The sequence below is a fragment of the Clytia hemisphaerica genome, unplaced genomic scaffold (genome assembly GCF_902728285.1).
Source record: "Clytia hemisphaerica strain Z4C2 unplaced genomic scaffold, Clytia hemisphaerica genome assembly, whole genome shotgun sequence".
In the NCBI taxonomy this organism is placed as follows: domain Eukaryota; kingdom Metazoa; phylum Cnidaria; class Hydrozoa; order Leptothecata; family Clytiidae; genus Clytia; species Clytia hemisphaerica.
The window spans coordinates 672,399-693,428 of NW_027103551.1; the positions used below are offsets into that span (position 1 = coordinate 672,399).

The following is a 21,030-nucleotide window of genomic DNA, read 5'->3' on the forward strand; positions in this document are numbered from 1 at the left end:
ATTAAATATACAGGCCCGGCGAAAGTGGGAAGGCTGGGGAAACTTCAACCTCCCCACTTTTGAACAACGAGACTTTTCTCTCAAATTTCATCTCATTTGAGTCTACAGCCTCCCCACTTTTACGGTTGGAGAGCAGAAAGAGTCGACAACCTAAATTTATCTCGTCATCGGTCGTAGTCGCCATTTCTGGTCGATATTGATCTCCCTACTTATTTCCATGGGTTTTGATTTATCTCAATTTAAATACTATACCAATTCCATGGTGGTAATCTTTTAAACCCTACATAGATTCATAATTCAACAGAGGTATAAAATAAAATTGCTTTAGCCTTAGCAGTTATGAAGGGTTCTTCTTGAAAAGCCTTATTATTCTAGTTAGGATAGAATTTCAGGACGGCTTCTAGACAACTATTTTTCAGGATATTTTTCAGGTCTCGTCTTTGACCAAGGGTTGTAACAATGGTTTAGTGGCCTTAAACGTACATAATAACATTGTTTTTATTTTTCAGTTTCTAGCTCTGACAATGTTCCATTTTATTTAAATCTTTGAAAAAGTATACCAATAGTTTATGTCCTAAAAATCATTATGTCGGACAATGGACTTTCTGCGACGGAGATTTATTCGTTGGCATCAAAGATGGTCGGCGACGATACAATGAGGGAATCACCGCAAGAATTTCTCAATATATTGATTTATTTAACGCCTGGACAACTGGCAAAGTTCTACATTGTAGCCAATGAGACTATGGAGAGGTTTGTTAACCACACTGTGCCATGTATCGAAGACACTATCCAGGAGAACTTAAATATCATGAATGGGACTGCATTATGGGAACCTATTTGGAAAGATTGGTAAGAAACACTTTGATATAAATGAAATGTAATCAAACATTATACCATTGAATTTATAAACGAAAGATGCAATCTTTTGATGATTCATGATAAGCATATAACCGTCACCTTGCAAACCTAATACCTGTAGGGCCCGAGGTAGGCCCTTGGTCTCGTCAGAACACATCATTATTTCTAGCTGATTAATTTTCGAAGATCTTATCAGAACAGATCAAAGTTTCTAGCTGAAACATACTCTCACAACACATCGGAAAAAAAGGTCGCCTCACCGGCTGCTTTCGAAGGACCAAGGATTTTCTTTAAATTAGAAAAATGTTCGAATTACTCTCGGTACCTTGTAAGCATTCCCCGCCAGGACATTCTTATCTCAACCTCCCCCCGCTTATATTAATACTGGGGAAAATGTTTTTGAAAATTTGCTCTTTCGCGCTTTTTCTGCTGTATTAGCTTGTTTTTCAAAAATTTTCCAACCAGGACATTTCTATTCCAATCCCCCCGTCGCATATTAAGTTTTGAGAATCTTTCCTCATATCCCGCTTATTCCAAACCCCCCCATTTATTAGGTATCCGAGAGTGCAGACTTTCATCTGAGAGGACCTATATTTTGGTTCGAATAACAGAGAGATTCAAATAACAGAGGCTCGAATTAGAGAATTAACTCTGTTTTCTTTTTACTTTTTAGCTTCTTTTGGGCACCAACACCAACACCGTCGCCCGGTCCAGCCCCGGGAGAAGTTATTTGTGAATCGATGGGAATCACACCACTTATTCGTTTGACATTATTCGGATTATCGGTATATTTTTGTTCTTTGCACGATAACAAAATTGAAGCTATTCGTGCTATGCACCATTGCAATGTCTTCTGACATTACACATTACATCACGGATCCAACAACTGATTAGTTGCAAGTGACGTAAAATCAGTCAATACGTCTCTTTCAGCCAATCAGCTGTTGGGTCCGTGGAAGACGTTGCAATGGTGCATATCATGAATAGGCCATTTCACAGTTGCAAAAAGCGTAATGAGTGATCAAGACCACTGCGCGCTAATGACGACTTACTATTGGTCAAAAGTATTCAAATTTTTTGAAGATTATTGCGTCTAGACAACAGAAAACGACTCGAGGCCTGATTACCCATGATCCATTTCGACTGTAAAATGGTCTTTAGAGGTTTTCCATGTTTTGCTAAGCTACACAACTTCTCCCATTATGGAAGCAAACGTTCGAATCTGTAGAGGCGACCCCTTACGCAAATCGAACGTTTGCTTCCATAATGGCGGAAGTTTACGTTACTTAACAAAACATGGAAAACCTCTATACCTGAGCTAGACTAGCAAATTAGTCTGTTAATTAATCATGTCAGAGGGCGGGAACATAAAGGCGGCGGGCGTTTGCTAGAATAGGAGCTGCGTAGGAGAGCGAGCAAAAGTTGGTGAGCCCTTGCCACCGACAATTTTTTTTCCTACGCTTACCTAACTCCTACGCTCACTTTTTCCCGCGTGATACCGTTCCAGCCTGACTGGCGTGCCAGTCTATACCTGAGCTTTAACTCTTAGATCCCGAAACACACGTATTTACCTTTAAAATAACACCCCTTTCTCGCGGACCAGGTAGCCGGTAGGATTCTTTCAGCCAGTGAAGGTCAAAACAACGGACAAAATATCGATAAGGATTGATATTCCTATTTCATATTGGCTCGGGATTTGAATTCCATTATTTTCGAGCCAGAAATTTCAGTGGGATAGAAAAAATAAAACAATATTTTGTACTGAAGATTTGCTTATCTGGTTATTTTTAGCGGCGACGATATTGTGGCCAATTTTTCCGGTGGGAAGGAGTTCCAGCGGGTCTGTGAGAAGGGGATACTTATAGAAAGAGTATAGAAGTAAATTTTTGCCCCCGCAACGAGCGTAGCGAGTGAGGAGGCCTTCATAGCTTCACGCAAGGATATTGGACAGGAATCTCGAATCTTTGCGCGCGCGCGTTTGTTCGTATTTCTGTTCCGGCCAATTAAGTGTTCCGCAAAAATATGGCGGTAAATTATACAGCGGTAAATGTTATACACATTTTCATATTACGTTATATGCTATTACCATTATTGCGAAGCGAATTTATGAGCGAAGCAGTTTTGCTATATTGTGCACGTACCTTTAACTTCTATCCCAAGCGAAAATTTGCCATAAAATTTGCTATATAAATCACATCTTCCAACCGATGATTTTATCAAAATGACCTTGAATGGTTTGGCTTGAAGCCACGCAAATTTTCTCGGTTTGGTAGCTAGGACTGCGAGAAATGCCTTTTTAAAATGGTGTACCCTAGCAGTGAACAGCAACAAAATTACCGGAAGCCGAAACACGGACTTATTTTTAATGTTTATTTTGCTATTAAATGGAGAAAAAAATAGTTTGAACGGTGACAGAAAGGATCTTCATCATCCCTTGACTTTTAACAGCAAGTATCAAGTATCAAATAAGGTCAATCAATGAGAGTTTTTGCAAGTTGCGCGGGCGGGAGGAGTACTCTTTTAGTGAACGAAACTTACCTTGCAAAACCAAGTGGATATTCTATAATAAAGAAGTACGGAGGTAGTCAAATTTGTCGAATTTGTCAAGAAATAAATCCGAGATAAATCAAAACTGCCGAAGAACCAACAAGCCATCTTTGTACATTTTTGTTTTTGTTTTATTTTTATGTTTTGTGATGACTTCGACAGACGATTCGTGATTCGAATAACAATATTCGATCGACGAATATCGTTCGATTTTATTAAGGCACATTTACACTAGAATAACTAGAAGGAAAACAAAAGAGCGATGCGCGGGCCCGGGGGGGGGGGGTACTAGGTTTGCGAGGTGACGGGTATGTCCGAGCCGAAAATCGAAAATCGACCCTTTGAGAGACAAAATTTTGGTGATTTTGGGACCCTTTGAGAGACTTTTTCCTAAATTTTGGTCCTTTTTTTCCAAATTTTGGTTTGATTTTCACCAAATTTTGGTCAAAATTCTTGGAAATCGTGACCCTTTGAGAGAGAAATTTTTGATTTTTGTGATTTTGGGACCCTTTCAGAGACCAACTTTTGAATTTGTACCCCTTTGAGAGACTTTTGAGGAATGAGAAAAGGTACCCTTATGGCTCGCACATACCCGGCACCCATATTTTGCCTAAGTATATTAACTGCCCAAGTGCCAAGAACCAACAAGCCATCTCTTTGTACATTTTTGTTTTTGTTTTATTTTTATTTTTTGATGATTTCGACACACGATTCGTGATTCGAATAAAAAAAATCGATCGTTCGATTTTATTAAGGCACCATTTACACTAGAATAACTAGAAGGAAAAAAAGAGCGATGCGCGGCGGGCGGCGGCGGGTGTTGTGCCTCCGTAGATTATGTGGTGTGTTTGGGGCATTAAGGCTCTTAGCTTACGACCCTATCTCTATAGCGGCTTTATTTATTAGAGGGATTTTTAGAGTGTCTCTTATTTTGCTAGCAACTTGCGAATTGAGGTGGAGTCTGGATCGCTTCGCAACCCTTATACAATACGGCTAGTTTTGCTAGCAACTTGCGAATTGAGGTGGAGTCTGGATCGCTTCGCAACCCTTATACAATACGGCTAGTTATATATTGCATTTCATTAGTTTTGATTTAGGATTGAAAAGCTGAAGCGAGTGTTATAAATGCAAATTATAGAAAAAGTATATAACATCACCATAACAAGGATTACAATATTACTTTTGCAAATCAAAACAAACAAAATGGCAGACTGGTTATGATGATGAGCTGATTCGATTCATTGAATGGAAAAAGTATTTTGTATGTCTAATTTTGTTTCTTGTCTTTAAAACTGAATAAATACTGTAATTTAGTCAGAAGTTCATTTCAGCAATGATTTCAATTCTTTTTCGGGAATCTTTAAAGAAATTTGCTCAAGTTTTCAAATGTACATTTTGTTGATATTTTTGTTCAAACTTATCAAACTGTAATTTATATTGTCTGTTTTTTTATTAATAACTACCTTTATTGTTTATAGAGCTTCTTAAGCTTTAAAGACCATTATATGGTCGTAACTCGGGAATATCTTTCTTAACTCGGTAAAACAAGATACCGGCAAAGTACAAAAAAGTAGAATGTAGCATATGAATCCAAAATTGAATGTGAATCGATCTAAACAAACTTTTTTTTTGGTCTTCAAAATAGATTTACCTCACTTTAGAGTGTTTTCACTGTTTGTTCAGTGTGGTAAATCTATTTGGAAAACCTGAAAAAAGTTTGTATAGGCGCATACATTCAACTTTTTCAGTTGTGATAGCCTACGTAATAACTTGCGCTCCAGTAGTTTGGTGAAATAGCTCCAATTCTGGCTTTCCAAGTTAGGAGGGACCTTCCCGAAGACATTTAACGGTGGTTGGACTAGGCACACAGACAGTCATACAGAAACGGTAAAACAAGATACCGGCAAAGTACAAAAAAGTAGAATGTAGCATATGAATCCAAAATTGAATGTGAATCGATGTAAACAAACTTTTTTTTTGGTCTTCAAAATAGATTTACCTCACTTAGAGTGTTTTCACTGTTTGTTCAGTGTGGTAAATCTATTTGGAAAACCTGAAAAAAGTTTGTATAGGCGCATACATTCAACTTTTTCAGTTGTGATAGCCTACGTAATAACTTGCGCTCCAGTAGTTTGGTGAAATAGCTCCAATTCTGGCTTTCCAAGTTAGGAGGGACCTTCCCGAAGGCATTTAACGGTGGTTGGACTAGGCACACAGACAGTCATACAGAAACACCATAAAGTGAAAGTATATAGCTATAAACTCAAAAAGTCTAGCTTCCTGAAGGCACATCTCTTCATTGTCTGCGCTGCGATCATCTTAATGGATTCAATCAGCTTTTAGTTTGGAGAAAAGATTGCATCATGAAAAAGTACTATGCACTTTAAAAAAAATTAGGCGCATTTCAACTTTTCTCGACTGTACGTCTGAATGGACCACAATGGCATATCTTTATTTTTCTTTTGACCAACAACATAAAAGATTTTGCTTGAGAAGTACAATCAAAGCGTAGGCGAGTGGAGTCCGGGCCTTAGCTAGGATTGGTTTCTATTTCGCCCAATTTAAGATGGCGCAGAACTTTTTGATAAATTTTATCCGCAGTATCCTCTTGACTATTGTTTATTAGGCAAAGTAGCAATAGAGAATCAATCAATCAATCAATCAGTAATTAAATCAATCAATAATCAAATCAATTAATTATTCCTGATTATTTTTTATGTTTCAATCTTTAAAGCATTAAAAGCTTTATCTCGTCTAGTCCGGGAGCCAAATCCTATATCTCCTTAAATAAGCACTTTTGCTTAACCCAAGATTCTACAGGATAAACTATATATTTTTGGAATCCTCAACTGTCCTAGTTTAAGAAATGGTCGGTCCCCAAAGCTAACTCCTGGTCAATTTTTCATACTGGGCCCGAGTTTAGGGGGTACTTTTTACCCTTTATAAGGATTTGTTAATGAAAATGCCATTCCAGGGATGATATAATTTGCTGTATCTAGTCAATCAGTTGACCAATTGCTTTGAAACTTTGCAAAAAGTTTCAAGGTAGGCTGATGATTATTTTCGGTAAAAAGTTTTAGTGAAAAATTATTTTTATAGGTTTGCCTTGGGAAAAAGAGGGAAAATTTGGGTATTTTAACTAAATTTTGACCCTTTTTAAGTCTGGGACCTACCCAAACAACTTTTAATGAGACACAAACTAGGTGTTATGATAGACTTTGATGCAATACATCAGAAAAATTTCAAAAAAACAGTATTTAGTATTATTTCAGGGCTGCAGGGGGTAAAATTGCCCATTTTTATGGGTTTTTTCCTTATTTGAGCAATTTTCACCACTAATCTTGGTTAAAACGTCATCAAAAATAGTTTTAACTTGATTTTCGTGTAATATATCCTGAAAGATTACAATGCTGACTTAAAACTAACAAAACCAGGGTGCAAATGGACAAACCAGGGGGTAAAAATGCCCATTTTAGGCGATTTTTATCGTTTTTGGACCTATTTCACCCATAAAGCGGTTTTATGGTGTACCAATTTTATTTCTGACCACTCATTTTGTAATAGGAGCAATGGGAAAGTTATTTGTGGTTTTCATTGTCTGTAATCAGGGTGACTGTGGGCAAATCAGGGGGTAAATACACCACTTCTTGGTAGTTGTTGCCTGAATTTGGATGTTTTTATTGTATGGTAGCCTCAAATTTATGAAATTTTGAGATGGAAACCAGTTATATACCCTTCAGTCATTTCTTAGTACTTTTGTTGACAACCTACACAAAATAATGACGGATTTAACTTAAGTTATGGCCAAATTATAACATTTTTTTGATGTAATTTTGTCAGTTTTTGCTTTGAAATTCCACTATATTGCTATTCAGAGCTTCCAAAAATGGTCCCTGTACTGGTTTTTAAGTAGAATAGCATTGTAATCTTTCAGGCTAATTACACGAAAATCAAGTTAAAACTATTTTTGATGACGTTCTAACCAAGATTAGTGGTGAAAATTGCTCAAATAAGGTAAAAACCCATAAAAATGGGCAATTTTACCCCCTGCAGCCCTGAAATAATAATAAATACTGTTCTTTGAAATTTTTCTGATGTATTGCATCAAAGTCTATCATAACACCTAGTTTGTGTCTCATTAAAAGTTGTTTGGGTAGGTCCCGGACTTAAAAAGGGTCAAAATTTAGTTAAAATACCCAAATTTTCCCTCTTTTCCCCAGGCAAACCTATAAAAATAATTTTTCACAAAAATTTTTTGCCGAAAATAATCATCAGCCTACCTTGAAACTTTTTGTAAAGTTTCAAAGCAATTGGTTAACTGATTGACTAGATAAGCAAATTATATCATCCCTGGAATGGCATTTTCCTTAACAAATCCTTACAAAGGATAAAAAGTACCCCCTAAACTCGAGCCCAGTATGAAAAATTGACCAGGAGTTAGCTTTGGGGACCGACCATTTCCAAAACTAGGATAGTTGAGGATTCCAAAAATGTATAGTTTATCCTGTAGAATCTTGGGTTAAGCAAAATGCCATTTTTTGGGTTTGGCTCCCGGACTAGTCAACCTGTTCCGACAAGCTCGTTTCTTGAACCCGTCTTACATTTAAAATCTATTCCATGTAAATTGGAAGTTTGTTTTGCTACCATGTACAAACCACTCTCAAGGAAGATACTCTCGGGTATCTAATAAACGTACATGTACGTTTATTAATTTTAACAAAAATTTTCCTCAATTTCAAGTGCCTACTTTTGTTTCTAATGATAAATATCCATCTTTGACTTTTGAGGTTTGTTCTACTCGTCAAAAGAAAGCAAATTACCCTATATTTACCCCCTAACCTCATTAAAAAGATCCTTCAATTAGGTTTGCATGCCTCCATTTTCGACCCTGTACGTTTATTCGCTACTGTACGTTTATTAGGTACTCGAGTAGTCTAATTACTCTGATATGGTTTCCACATGATAGCAAAAATGAATGCCAATTTAAGTGGAATAAACTTTAGCTTGCAAAACATAAGAGTCATTTCTTTTTAATTAGATTTTTTCATGTCTTCGTCGAAACCTTAATTATAAAGCTTGGTTTCCACTGTGTGATAACATGTGATAATGTGTGACAGACAGCCTGTCTGGAACACACTATCACAAAATAAAATTCTATCTCATAGTGGAAACGTTTAAAAAGAGTTTTTATCACGCGTTATCACACTGTGACAACGTGTGATAGTGTGTTCTTGGATTGAAATGAATTTCAATCCAAGAACACGAAAATTGTGTGAGATAACGTGTGACAAGAAAGTTCAAAAGGCGCCCCGACACACCTGGTGTATTCTACGTCACATTTCTTTGTTATTTCAATTTTCCTTTGTTAAAAATATAATAGAAAGCAAATTCAATAGTTTGCTATCACAAATTTTCCCTCTTTCTACGAGCGGATATGACAGATGCGTTTCCACTAAACAAAATTTTATCTCAAGTTTTTTGTCACACACTATCACACACTATCACAAGTTATCACACAGTGGAAACCAAGCTTAACTAGGCCATCGTTTTTATTTATTTAGATGGAGTGTTATTGTTATTATTTTCAGGAAAAAAGAAAATCTTTTATTTCTTCGTTTAACCAAACGTGTAGTTACTTACTATTTTTTTGTCCCCATGCATTTCTTATAATCTTGCAATTGACATTGTTATGATTATACAATTTATTATAGAATTTTTTAAATATTATATTGCTGCGGTGGCATGTTAGTGTAAGCTATGTACTAGTTTAATTCTTATACGGTTTTGAAAACTGGATTTACAAAGAAATAATAAAATAAATATCTACTTTTTCGAAAAATGACTGAGCAAACAAAAGCTTATGAAAGTATTCATTTTACTGTCCAGTAAAACCATGACCATTAGCCTCCGTCTCGGAAGAGGACTGGGCCCGAATTTGCAGAAGTTTTCATAGTTTTACTTTCGTTTTCGGCTATACGACAGCGTTTTCAAGCAGAAAGCAAAGGAAACCTGTGAAATTATGGCAGGGAATGCTAACCTATTTTTCCAGTGTTTCTCAAGATTGGAGCAAGATTATTGTTCTAGAAAGTTCATAAAGGTCATAAAGGCCTAATAGTTTCAGATTAATATGATTTCATCAGAAAAAACATTTACACCAAAGCTCCTTATTGATATGTGAAGGCTACCAGAAATAGCAATGTCCTCCATCAGAACAACTTTAACATAAGGGACAAGGACAGTAAAGAAGTCTACTTCTTTGTTGGAAATTTGCACAAAATACTTAGAGAAAATGGTACTATGGAAGCCCATTCTATACTCCTAAATGATAGTTGAAAGATCAGCAGCCCGGGGGGGGGGGGCAGCTGGGCAAAAGGACCGACGGGTATGTGTGGGTCCTAAGGGTACCTTTTCCAATATGTTTAAAATGCACTGTAAGGGTCGGAAAAACTAGAGATGAACTGTAAGGGTAGAAATTTCAGAAAATTCTTGAAAAATCTAGATATTTTGACCAAAAATGCTAGAATTTTGACCATTTTTTACACGAAAGGGATCGAAAATTTGGGGGAAAATGCACTCTAAGGGTATGATTTTCACTGATTTTTGCTGCACTGTAAGGGTGGAATTTTAAAAGCCAATTTTTGGCCCGCACATACCGTCAGTCCGCAAACCCAGTGCCCCCCCCCGGGATCAGCAGTTGAGAGGGTTGATTAAAATAGAACTCAAAGCACAAAATAAAGTATACATATATATTTGTCCAGAAAGAACTGGCATGTTGTTTGCTTTGTTTTGGTGTTTAAAGATATGTACTTATCAGTCCTAAAAAATACAAATTCGAATATATATTTACAAGAAAGGATTACTGAAAAAATACTACTGTATGTACTACTGATGAACTAAACTCAAAAACTAAAACTTTACCATAAATTTACATTACGACAATTTAAAAATCTATCTTTAATAGCAACAAAGAAAAAAACATGGCTCCGAGCTAGTCAGAGCTTCAATTCAGTAGGTATAGAGCTTTCAAAATTTGAAAACAGACACTGCATATTGGTTACTACAAGACATACTATCCACACGGTTTTTTCGATTCATGAAAAAAATAAAGTATTTATCAAAAAAAGGTTCTCTATTTTTTTGAAAATCAATTCCAACAAACAACAATCAATATAACAGTTTTTTTGAAAACCATCCCACAGTGTAAACATTATCAACCAACTAAACCCACACCGCCAAAATTGTAAAAATAAGTCAATATAATTTCTATCAACAATTTCTCGTAAAATGTTTTTTTCCAACATTCTGATACCAATCATGGCTGGAGGCATCATGTGTAGAGTGACTGTGTGGCATTTCATTGCTTTTAATGATCACGATACCAAACATTAACCAAACAAAACTGAGGCCAAGCCAAATCTGTCGATTAAAAATTTCCATTAAAATTATAATTGAAACTTATCTCGTAAAATGCTTTTTTCAACATTCTGGAGGTGTTCAAAGTTAGAGGTATCATATGTAGAGCCAAGCAATACATAAAAAGTCATTTGCTATCCCATTTGCCATGAGATATATGAGTCAACAAATCAAACAAAAACCAACAAATCATGTCTCTTCACTTTCATGTCACATCGTGTTTATTCGTTGGGGTATCAGAAAGCCAATCCAGAAGAAGAGCCATCTTCTTTTATTATGGAGTGTTCCAAAACTATTGGTATGTTGTTTAGAAGTAAAGAAACCCACACAGTTTGTTTTATTTTGAAGATTTAACTTGAAAACAAACTGCATCTTTCCAGTAGAAACTCATGTTTCAACCTGCTACATAACATTGGTCAGTCGGGTCTGCTACTAACATGTAATAGTTTTATTATAGCCGAGCTTGAGAATCCGTATGCAGAACTTGTAACATGTATTATGTGTATAATTATGTCTGTCGACTTGAACTATGATACATTACTCACATTTCACTGGATGCATTTTCGCTGTGAAATTATCCGCAAAATTTTCTGACCGCGTTCTGAGACGGAGGCTAATGAAAAATCAAGTGGGAATCATTACCACTATCTAGGCCCAGGCTCTAGGCTACTCATGCTTCTGCAGCACTCTAAGGTTTGGTTTCTAAAGATGAAGTTTCTATTAAATGGGTCCTATCTTAAAACTATACTATTTTCTCATTAGATCTTACTTCTAACATTCATGACATTTTTTGTACAAAAAAGACGGAGAGCGTGCCGCGATTGCTGTTGGGGATTCCCTGGCCCTGTCGTGTAAGTATTGACAATAACTGCCCAACTTATCCCCGGTGGGGGTTACTAGTTCCCGTACCTCAAGCAGTGCCTAAAGACCAAAGAGTGAAGCCTGGAGGAGCTGGTTATTTTGTAGACTAGAGTAAATTTAACAATAATTTTCGCCATTGTCTTAGCATCATACTGCAAATCTCTAAGAAATTAGGTGTCTTTTAAAGCCTTAAAAAGATCTTAATTTGTTCTTAATATCTTGGTCATCGAAGATTTATGTTCTTATATAGTTTGTTCTTATAAAAAACATCTTTGTGATGAATAACACGAAATATTGAGCAGATACGTTAAAATAATTGTTCCATCACTTTAGGCCATTAAATATGTTGGATTCGTTTGAAAATCGGAAAGGTTATATGATGGCCTTTGGTTTGGCAGCTAATAGTATCGTCGATGTCATCTTCGGTGAAAATAGCGAAATGATTGGACACGATCTCAGTAAGCAGATTGATGGACAACTGAAAAACTACTCGTTCCTATCAAGTAAGTTATCTGAAGTTCATCTACAGACAAAACATTTGTTCTGCGGCGGATTAAGGCACGTCGTAAAATGGACTGAAGAGAAATCGGCCGAAAATATGGAGATGAGATATTGGGCAAGCCATCGATAGACAAGCGTAGATTTAGGCCTGGCGTAAAAAGGTCCAATAATGTATTTCTTGTCAGTTAGTAACTCTGAGACCCCGTACTAGATTGCGCTCAATGAAAATCCGATTCATTGCTAGAATCTCTTCTTTTGCTTTCTTTTTTCAGTTTTTATGAAGATTTTTCTGTCAGTTTATGTGGCAATGATGTCCTATCCATTCTTCGTGGCGCAAAATGTTCGAAACAAAATGATTGGCTCCACGTTTGGAATTTTAATCTCCACGTATTGGTAAGAATCCCGTATTCCTGAATAAATTTCAGACATTTTATGAAAGGAAGGAGGAGTTAAGAAAATCTATCATGCCAGAATCTTTAAGTAACAATTTAACATATATTTGTCGCAAATACTTGTATAACCTCTAAGGATAAAAAAAATAAAAATCTAAAACTCAATAATTAGCAAAATGCACCGGTGTTTAAGAAGCGGTAATATGTACATTTTAATATAAGATGCAGACTTCGCCAGTAAATATTAACCAAACTTAAAGCCTTATCTACCGATTATTGAGTCCCCTGCAAAAGTTTCTGCGAATCTTTAAAAAGTCCGCTTAAAAACTCAATCGTGATGCAAAAATATAACCCATTAAAAGTTTCTTAGTGTCAAGTTGTCATCATAAACATATTTTATAGGCTTGCATTTGAGTTGTACAAATTTATTGCTTATGGTGGTTCGTGCTTTAAACAAATCAACGAACAAGAAGGCTATGGACGAAGTATTTTATATGTTTTATTTGATATGCCGAAATTGATCTGTCTTGCTGGTTTGGTGCTCAAATTCGCATATAATATTTTCGTCACTTTGGAGAAACGCTCAGAAAAGAAACGTCAAGGAAAGGTAAAGCTGGCATATTAAATACCACACCACTGCCTCGCAGCTCCGGTGAAAGTATTCCCATAGTGGGGATGATAATTTATATAAAAAGATATTCCACCTTTAAACTCCAGTGAGGATATGTTTGGAGTGCATTAAAAGTCAAGATGAAATAAAAGTCAATTCCCAATGGTGTTGAAACTGTAGGGTGAATCTCCTACCGGGGACAAAATAGTGGGGCAGGGATCCCTCTGGGTCTGTGACACAGGGGGATGTAAGATTGTTTGAATTAAACGTCAATTTAATCTATAGCACCCATGATCATTATAAAAGAACTTGGACATACCTATAGGAATACTTTTGATATAGGATCTTCTTATAAAGCAAAGGTGTGTCAAATTATAAAGATCCGATTTTGTAGGAAATCTAACACCAAATGTTTGTTGCATAAACAGGACAAGTCGTTAAACCAAGTTTTAAAGACGCCCATGCTTATTATTTGACCAGACAACAGAATAACATTTAGAAAAATTTAAAATGATAAAAAATATCTTATACTTTTTCAGCATGTAAATTGGGTTTATGAGAACGATACAAATTGGAAAGAGGAATACATGTATATCCACATTAAAGAAGTTTTCAAAAAGCATCGCATTGCCAAAGAAGAAAAACGATTGAAAAGGTATGTAGTGTAGATACTCGTTTGAACCTTGATCGACAAACGATAGCAAAGTTTGGATCTTTCTTCCAATTTAGATGTATCAGACGAAAAATATGAACAGCTTGTCCCTTATTTTCTCATTAAAAGTGACCAAAAATAGTTGACTCTGTTGGATGGATGAAATGATTTTTCTATCCTTTTCTATTATCTTGACTTTCTTAGTCTACACAATAGCTCCAGGCTTTTACTCTTGGTCTATAGGCACTGCTATAGGCGGCCACTAGTAACCCCCGCCGAAAATCACTTATTAATAGGTTTGAAAATAATAGACAACTTTTACAAAAGATGTTTATCAATAGAAATTTCAAATAAAAGAATGTTTAAATCACAGCTGATTGGCTTAGGTTTCGAAACTCTCTATTGTTTCATTAAAACCTCAGTGCAATATTCAAAACAAGAGCAGTGCTCATATCCCGAAGAGTAGGTGTTTTACGCTCGAAACAAAGGAAGATATGACGTAGCCTAGACTTTCTCAGATCATTAAAAAGGGACTTAGTTGCTCAGGAACCAAAATCAAAATCAATGAAAAAACATTATATCATCTCAACTCTCTCAGATATGTTCGGATTATGAAAAAGGGGCCACCAAGTTGCTTGTGCTTGCTCAAGAACAAGTAACAGAGATGTCCCCAAAATAATAAAAAAAAGGATCATTTTTTCTTTTTGTTTTTGCAGACTGGGCAAAGTAGAAGAAGAGCCACCATTCTTACAACGAATGAAAACAAAGATAAGAGGAATGATGTATGAAGTCAAACCAGGTAACACTTCAAACTTTGAAAATAGCAGCTAAGCCAAAACTTACTGGTTGGTATAGTGTGTTAAGATAGTGTTGTACTTGCCGTCTTTTTCATCTACTTTCTTTCAGAAACTAAATTTCTCGAAAAGAGCCACAATCTACGAAAATTAATCAACGCAAAATTTAATTCACTTGAAGTTCTAGTAACTATAAATTCGTCATCTGTATTTTGATGCTTTTAATTTTTCATCAGGATTTCAGTACGGCACACGATTTTGTGTGTCACTTTGTATCGCCGTCTTAGCCGTTTACGGGGTAAGTTATTCTTCCATATCTATCTTATATCAACGCTCTCTAAGCCAGCCCATTATTGGCTATTTTGGCATGTAACAGTTTGCTGCCAAAACTCTCTATCTTTAACTTTAAAGTAATAATCTTATATGAAAAAACTTTGTCAGAGGACAAGCAGAATCTTAGCCAGTTACGTACTATTATATGTTGATATGATTTGCTTACTAGAAACATCATTTTCTTTTTTAGCAGTTAGTATTTATAACGAAAAATACTCTCCTGAAAACTGTTGCCTCGAATCAAATGGATATAATAGCCCCCTTATCACTTCTTAAACTCTGAAATCTTTCTCAAAAGCGGGAATACATCCCCTTCTCACAGACCCGGTAGGTTTATTTCAGCTATTTGAGGTAAAAATAATGGACTAGACTTCGATAGGATTTAATAGTTTTTTTTGGCTAGGGATTGGAACATCCATTGTTTCAAGTTAGAAGATTCTGTGGGGATAAGAAAATTTGCAGCGAGGATTTTTAATTATTTGATAGATTTCAGCGTCGACAAAAACACGATTATAATTTTCCACTAAGCACGATATTGGCCGACTTTTCCAGTGGGAGTGGTCTTATCGGGTCTTGGGAAAGGCTCATTAACTTTGTTTGTCCATTCTTAGATTATGTGTTTCTCAATCGGGCTCGGTATAGTCATCTTCGTAAAATTACTGAATCAACTCATCGACAACGTGGATGGTGTACAATGGTTATCTGATAACATCAAAGTTGCCAAACAAGACATCATTGATTATGGGAATGCTTTGGGAAGTATGTGGATCTTTTATCTGGAAAACTTTGATGGGAGAAATATTCGCAGGACTTAATGTCGCGGATGGCGCTATTTTCAAGATTTTCTGTCTTTTTATTGCCAAATTATACATCTTGGTTGTTGAAATACACATTATTAGCGCTTCTTTGATGCCAGTAAATATTTACAAGTAATTTATTTGACAATTTTGAGGTTTTTTTTTAAAATATTTCGCAGATGAGGTCTTTTCCAAATTTCCATTGAGACTTTTAATTTCGGGGATGACACCCGAAGCCGCGAAATCCGCAAAATTAAATCCCTGCGAAAATTTATCGCATTAAAATAGCCAAACCACGCATCCAAAGTACAAGCTTTTTGACCTTATAGAAACTGCTCTGCCCCATTGGAAGGTTTTGCCAAAGTTTCGTCCCGACTGGGAAAAAACAAAATTTTGAGCCCAAGATGAGCACTCCAAAACCATCTCTACTGGATTTTCTGACCTGGGGACAATATAATTTTTAAATAAACTCTCATCTGAAGTGCATGTTCAGAATCACTACTATAGATATATGTATGATCGTAAGGAATGGTAGAAACACTCAAAATTGTTAGAAGGTGAGTGAAAGTTGACACAGGTTTATGCGTAGTTGTAAAAAATACCACATAACCAAACGCATATAATAAATGAAGTCAACTTCTTTCTTTTCCTTAGCCTCATACTGGTTGGCAATGATGACCTCTGTTATACTTTTTGCTCTCGTCATGATGAATCAAATGACTTGGTATAGACGTCACGTGATAAAATTGCGTTCCGGTGATAGGTCCTTTTTACCAAGTGGTATCCAAAAGAAGACTTTAGCTCCAGCAAGACTTATGGTAAACTCACACTTTTATTATAACAAGGATAAAATACTTTTTTCTTGATTAAATTTGATCAACTCATTTTTTGAGCTTTTCGCAGATCTAGTGTTAGATAAAACTATTACATTTCCCTCCTCGGAACTCGAGTTCCAAGGCTTTTACAACATAATAAAATGCATTCCCAAGCTTTCGGTCTGTTCTTTTAGACAGCAAGCTTCAAATATGCTGGTTTCCAAGTTGGTTACTGTATATGGGGTGAGTTTACTAATTTTCGACAGGCAGCATATGACCACATAACATAGACAAGCTACCTTATCGGCCAAAACTTAGTCGGCCTTAATTTTAGTCAACCTTAATTTCAGTCGGCCTTAATTATTAGTCGGCCCTAATTTTAGTCACCGAGCCAAAATTTGGTCACTAAGGGCCGAATAAGTTTTGGCCGATAACGTAGCTCAAAATCCCATAAATTGAGTGAATAAAGCTGAGACCTTCTTGTATTGCGCTCTTATTGGCGCTATCTTTGGACAACTTTTAATTTGGCCCAAATTTTCAGTCGGCCCAAATTTTAGTTGGCCCTAATTTTAGTCACCAAGCCAAAATTTGGTCACTTGGGGCCGACTAAGTTTTGGCTGATAAGGTAAATATGTTTTAAATCTCTAAAGTCAGTGTATAGATTTTAAAAATGTTAAGAAACTTTTTGATGTTACTGGACGTGAGCGTTTTCAGTTTTTGGAATCATAAAGAAGCAACCTAAGGGCTTGAATTTGTATCGAAAAAGGGAAATCAAACCCCTCTATTTGTATATTTATTCTATCTGTAGGTTTTCTCTTATCCTTTTTTGTCTTCTACATCGGATGGATGGTGATCGTCACACAGTTCATTCTACCCATGAAACGCCATGAACTCTCCTTACTCTTAACGTTACTCATCAAACAGTGGTAAGAATTAACGTACAAAACAAAAACAGGCAGACAAACAGACGGATAGACGGACGTCCGTCCGTCCATTCGATCGGGAAACGTCACCCGGTTCGGAAGCGTATTGATGATTGGACCATACTGCTTTTAACCGTCAAAACAAAGATGGCGTCAAAAAATAGACAACAACTGTTGCTCTTCCGCTATTTACGGACGGACGGACGGACGGACAGACAGGATGTTAACAATACTTTCTATTGGAACCCTTAATGATAAATAACGTGAAAGGCTTAAACTAAATACTTTATTTTAGGCCCAATATTCTGATAGCAATTACCATGATCGTTCTACAGATGTTAATCGCAAGATGTTGTTTCGTCGCTTCACCTGATTCGCTGGCTATCGATAACAGGTAATGTAACATTTTACCTTCTAGCTAATAACCTCCCAAATTGAGACACTAAATCATATTTTTGGGCGTATTTAATTGAAGATCTCATTGCAACCTAGCCGACAGTATTACTTTTACCCATACAGACACTTAGATTAATTAGTACCTCTGATAGGACATTGGTTTTGCTTGAATATTTCAACAGTCTTCCGATCAGAACAATCCGAAATAGTCGCCGTTAATGTTGACAATCAACATTATATAAAAGCTAGATTCTTGTTCAAGCCATGTTGTGAAGATTTAGAAAGAGCCTTTAGCGGCCAAGGGTCAGGGGACATTTCCTAACACTTATTCTAACTAAAAAGTTATTTTTAAGATATCAGTTTGTAATCAGTTTGAAATAGCTCTATTTCAAAGCATATTAGGGGTGAAAAATAACTTTTCTCCCGCATCATCTTATAGTCTTAACCAATAAGTTTCTGGCCTTTCCACTTTCCAGACTTTGTCGCAGGCCTTGTATGGAATCGGTTCTATAGTGAGTGGGTGGTCTTTCCATGTATATCTAAATTAGAATATTTCACAATACCCGTCTTTACTTCCTCAATCTTGAGACCTGTTCCCCTCTTCAGAGTATCTAGGAAAGTTAATTTCCTTGATCTTACTATAGACCCGTTGGTGACCAGAAGAATACTTTAGATAGCTAAGGTACTTTTAACTCTTTCTTTTATTCTTCCTTGTTTTCAGGCGAGCGTATCACATCTTCTCATATTTCATGCTCTTTTTCAATATCTTCTTTGGTTTGGTGTCTTGTTTACTTCGTATCATAATCGGTTTGGTCCTTGGAGTAGTTTTCATGCAGAGGTTGAGTAAAAGTACTCTACCAAGATCTTATGAAAGAAGGGACCGGGGTGAGTGCGTTGTTTTAGTTCTCGCAATTGTTATAATCATGTTTTCTTTTTGATAAATACTCTAGAAACTGAATAACTTTCACATAAACACCCGCGCTTAGAAAATGTGTACGCAGTGATTTAATCATTTTAACCCTCTTATCTGAGAAAAAGGTTTACAAACTTTGCGACTTCAAACATTTACACCACATATCAACAATTTCATGCTGATTAACAAAAAGGTCAGAACAATGGTCTAAAATTTAGCTACTCTCTTCAAAACGATTTAAGGTTTTTTTCTATCAGCACAACAGAACAATAAGGAGACACTGTCCTGTAATGAAACATGTGTCTGATACGTTACACTTATGTAAAAATAAAACCTTTTAAGTGTATTTTTACTGAAGCGTTGTTATCCCTATTACCAAATTTCTTTTTAAATTTCAATTTTTTATAGGCTATTTGTCATACGTTTCCTTCTTGCTTCTTGAACATCAACACTCGAACCCAGCTCTCCAATGTTTCGTGAGATTTTTACTCGAAGACATGAAAAAAGATCTCAAAGATGACTTCTTCAAAAATGAGCAAGGTAATTTGGAACAGAGGAAAACAGGAGGGACTTCGCTTAAAAGTCTTCTTCTTCGTTAAAACTTTTTTTTACGTTTTCATCAAACATCCAGTTTCAACACATTTACTATCAATTAGGTAACGACCATTTTTTAACTTTTTTTGCTAAAATTATACTTCAAAAAGTCTGTAATTTCTACAATTGAGGGGTATATTTAGAATGAGAAAAACGAAAATTAAGTACTGCATGGTAAATGTAATTCAAATCTTTCTTCTTTTTCTAGTTAACAACTCGCAAAGTTTATGCATGGAACTCATCAAAATCGATAACACTGTCGCAACAAAAGCAAAAGAAGCTCGCAACAAACATATAAGAGCTCGAAATCGTTGGCATTTATTCGTAACAATGACAATGAACCCTAGCATTATCAAATACCGAATCCGATTTTTAGATGTTAATATAGAGAGTTCAATTCTTTCTGACAAAATGAAAAATCTACTTGATGAAGGCCCTAATATGAAAATCAAAGATGATAACGATGATAAGAGTAGACCAAGTAGCAGTCTAAGTTTACGGCAACGACAAGGTAAAGTTTCTCATGCATACAGTAACGAAGAAATTGATGAAAACTATTACGTTTTTAAAGGCGAAGTCGAGAAACCCGTAATAGCTTAAAATTATAACTTAGGTTTGTTAATTGGAGGAGCTCAAATGATGTCACAATTAAAGTTGATTTACGGAAAGAATTACAACTAAAATAGCAAGAAAATTGTCGTGTTCTGGAAGTCACAATGGCATATTGCGAGGTTTTTCAAAAGTGTTGAATGCACACTTTTAAAATTTGGTAAAAGAATATGAAAGTTGATGGTTAAATGTATTCAAGCTTTACCTCGAACCTGTCGAACCCATTCCTATACTACAACCTAATTCTTAAAACACGCACGAACGGTTACATCACGTCCATCGAAAATTGGTCATTAAACCTTTTGTTCTCCAAGAGAGGAGTAGAGCTCTCTTGGCTTAATGACCAATTAAACCAAAGATACACCGAAAACAGATTGTTTGCAATAAAATAGCATTCAGAGCATCAACATTTATCAGCAGTGAAATTGTTTGGTTTTTGCATAAAATGAAAGAACTGTCTCCACTGTTGGAGAACTGTTTATAAAAACGACTGACTTATAATTACTTTCAATTAAATTTTTTCAACCATGATGCAATTAACTCCAAATTCAAAGGGTCGTAAACGCTTTGACAACTGTTTTGGAAGTCAGGAATGTTTTCCTATCAATTTTCTTTGTTTCAGCTTTGTTTTCGGCAGACAGGCTCAGTGAAAAAGCACCCCTAGTATTCAAACGCTTAAGTCCCCTGAGACATTAAAATGACTTTTTTGTAAATAGAAAGTAGGTATTATTTCAAAAATCAGCTGGGAGTTGATCACCTTGGCAATAATTTCAAAACGAGGCAAGTGATGTTTGTGACGTAATTCTTGAAAAGTTTGTTGAAGCTTCTTTCTGAAATTAGCTTTTGTGTCCCTCTTTGTTTTCATATTGGCAGTCGTAGAAAACGTAGCAAGCTTTATGTTGAGCAAGAATTATTACCAAGTCTTCAAATTTAGTGTCTAACGGTGCTGAATGAACCAAGACAACTTTGTCAAATTTTTGTTTGAAACCAAAGACACAGAAACGGTGCTTTTGTGGTGC

At 35.9% G+C, this 21,030-nt stretch overlaps 1 protein-coding gene across 1 annotated transcript; it reads left to right on the plus strand.

Moving 5' to 3' along the window:
- Nucleotides 1–507: 507 nt before the first annotated feature.
- Nucleotides 508–20,754, plus strand: LOC136800181 (stimulated by retinoic acid gene 6 protein-like). The gene is made up of 17 exons (XM_067056799.1): nucleotides 508–852; nucleotides 1,535–1,646; nucleotides 11,584–11,672; nucleotides 12,016–12,185; nucleotides 12,456–12,576; nucleotides 12,978–13,182; nucleotides 13,725–13,840; nucleotides 14,554–14,636; nucleotides 14,868–14,929; nucleotides 15,576–15,723; nucleotides 16,416–16,579; nucleotides 16,771–16,819; nucleotides 17,385–17,502; nucleotides 17,795–17,893; nucleotides 18,617–18,780; nucleotides 19,217–19,348; nucleotides 19,611–20,754. The coding sequence occupies exons 1-17, from the start codon at nucleotides 587–589 to the stop codon at nucleotides 20,000–20,002; spliced, it is 2,490 nt and encodes an 829-aa protein (XP_066912900.1). The 5' UTR covers nucleotides 508–586; the 3' UTR covers nucleotides 20,003–20,754.
- Nucleotides 20,755–21,030: the final 276 nt, after the last annotated feature.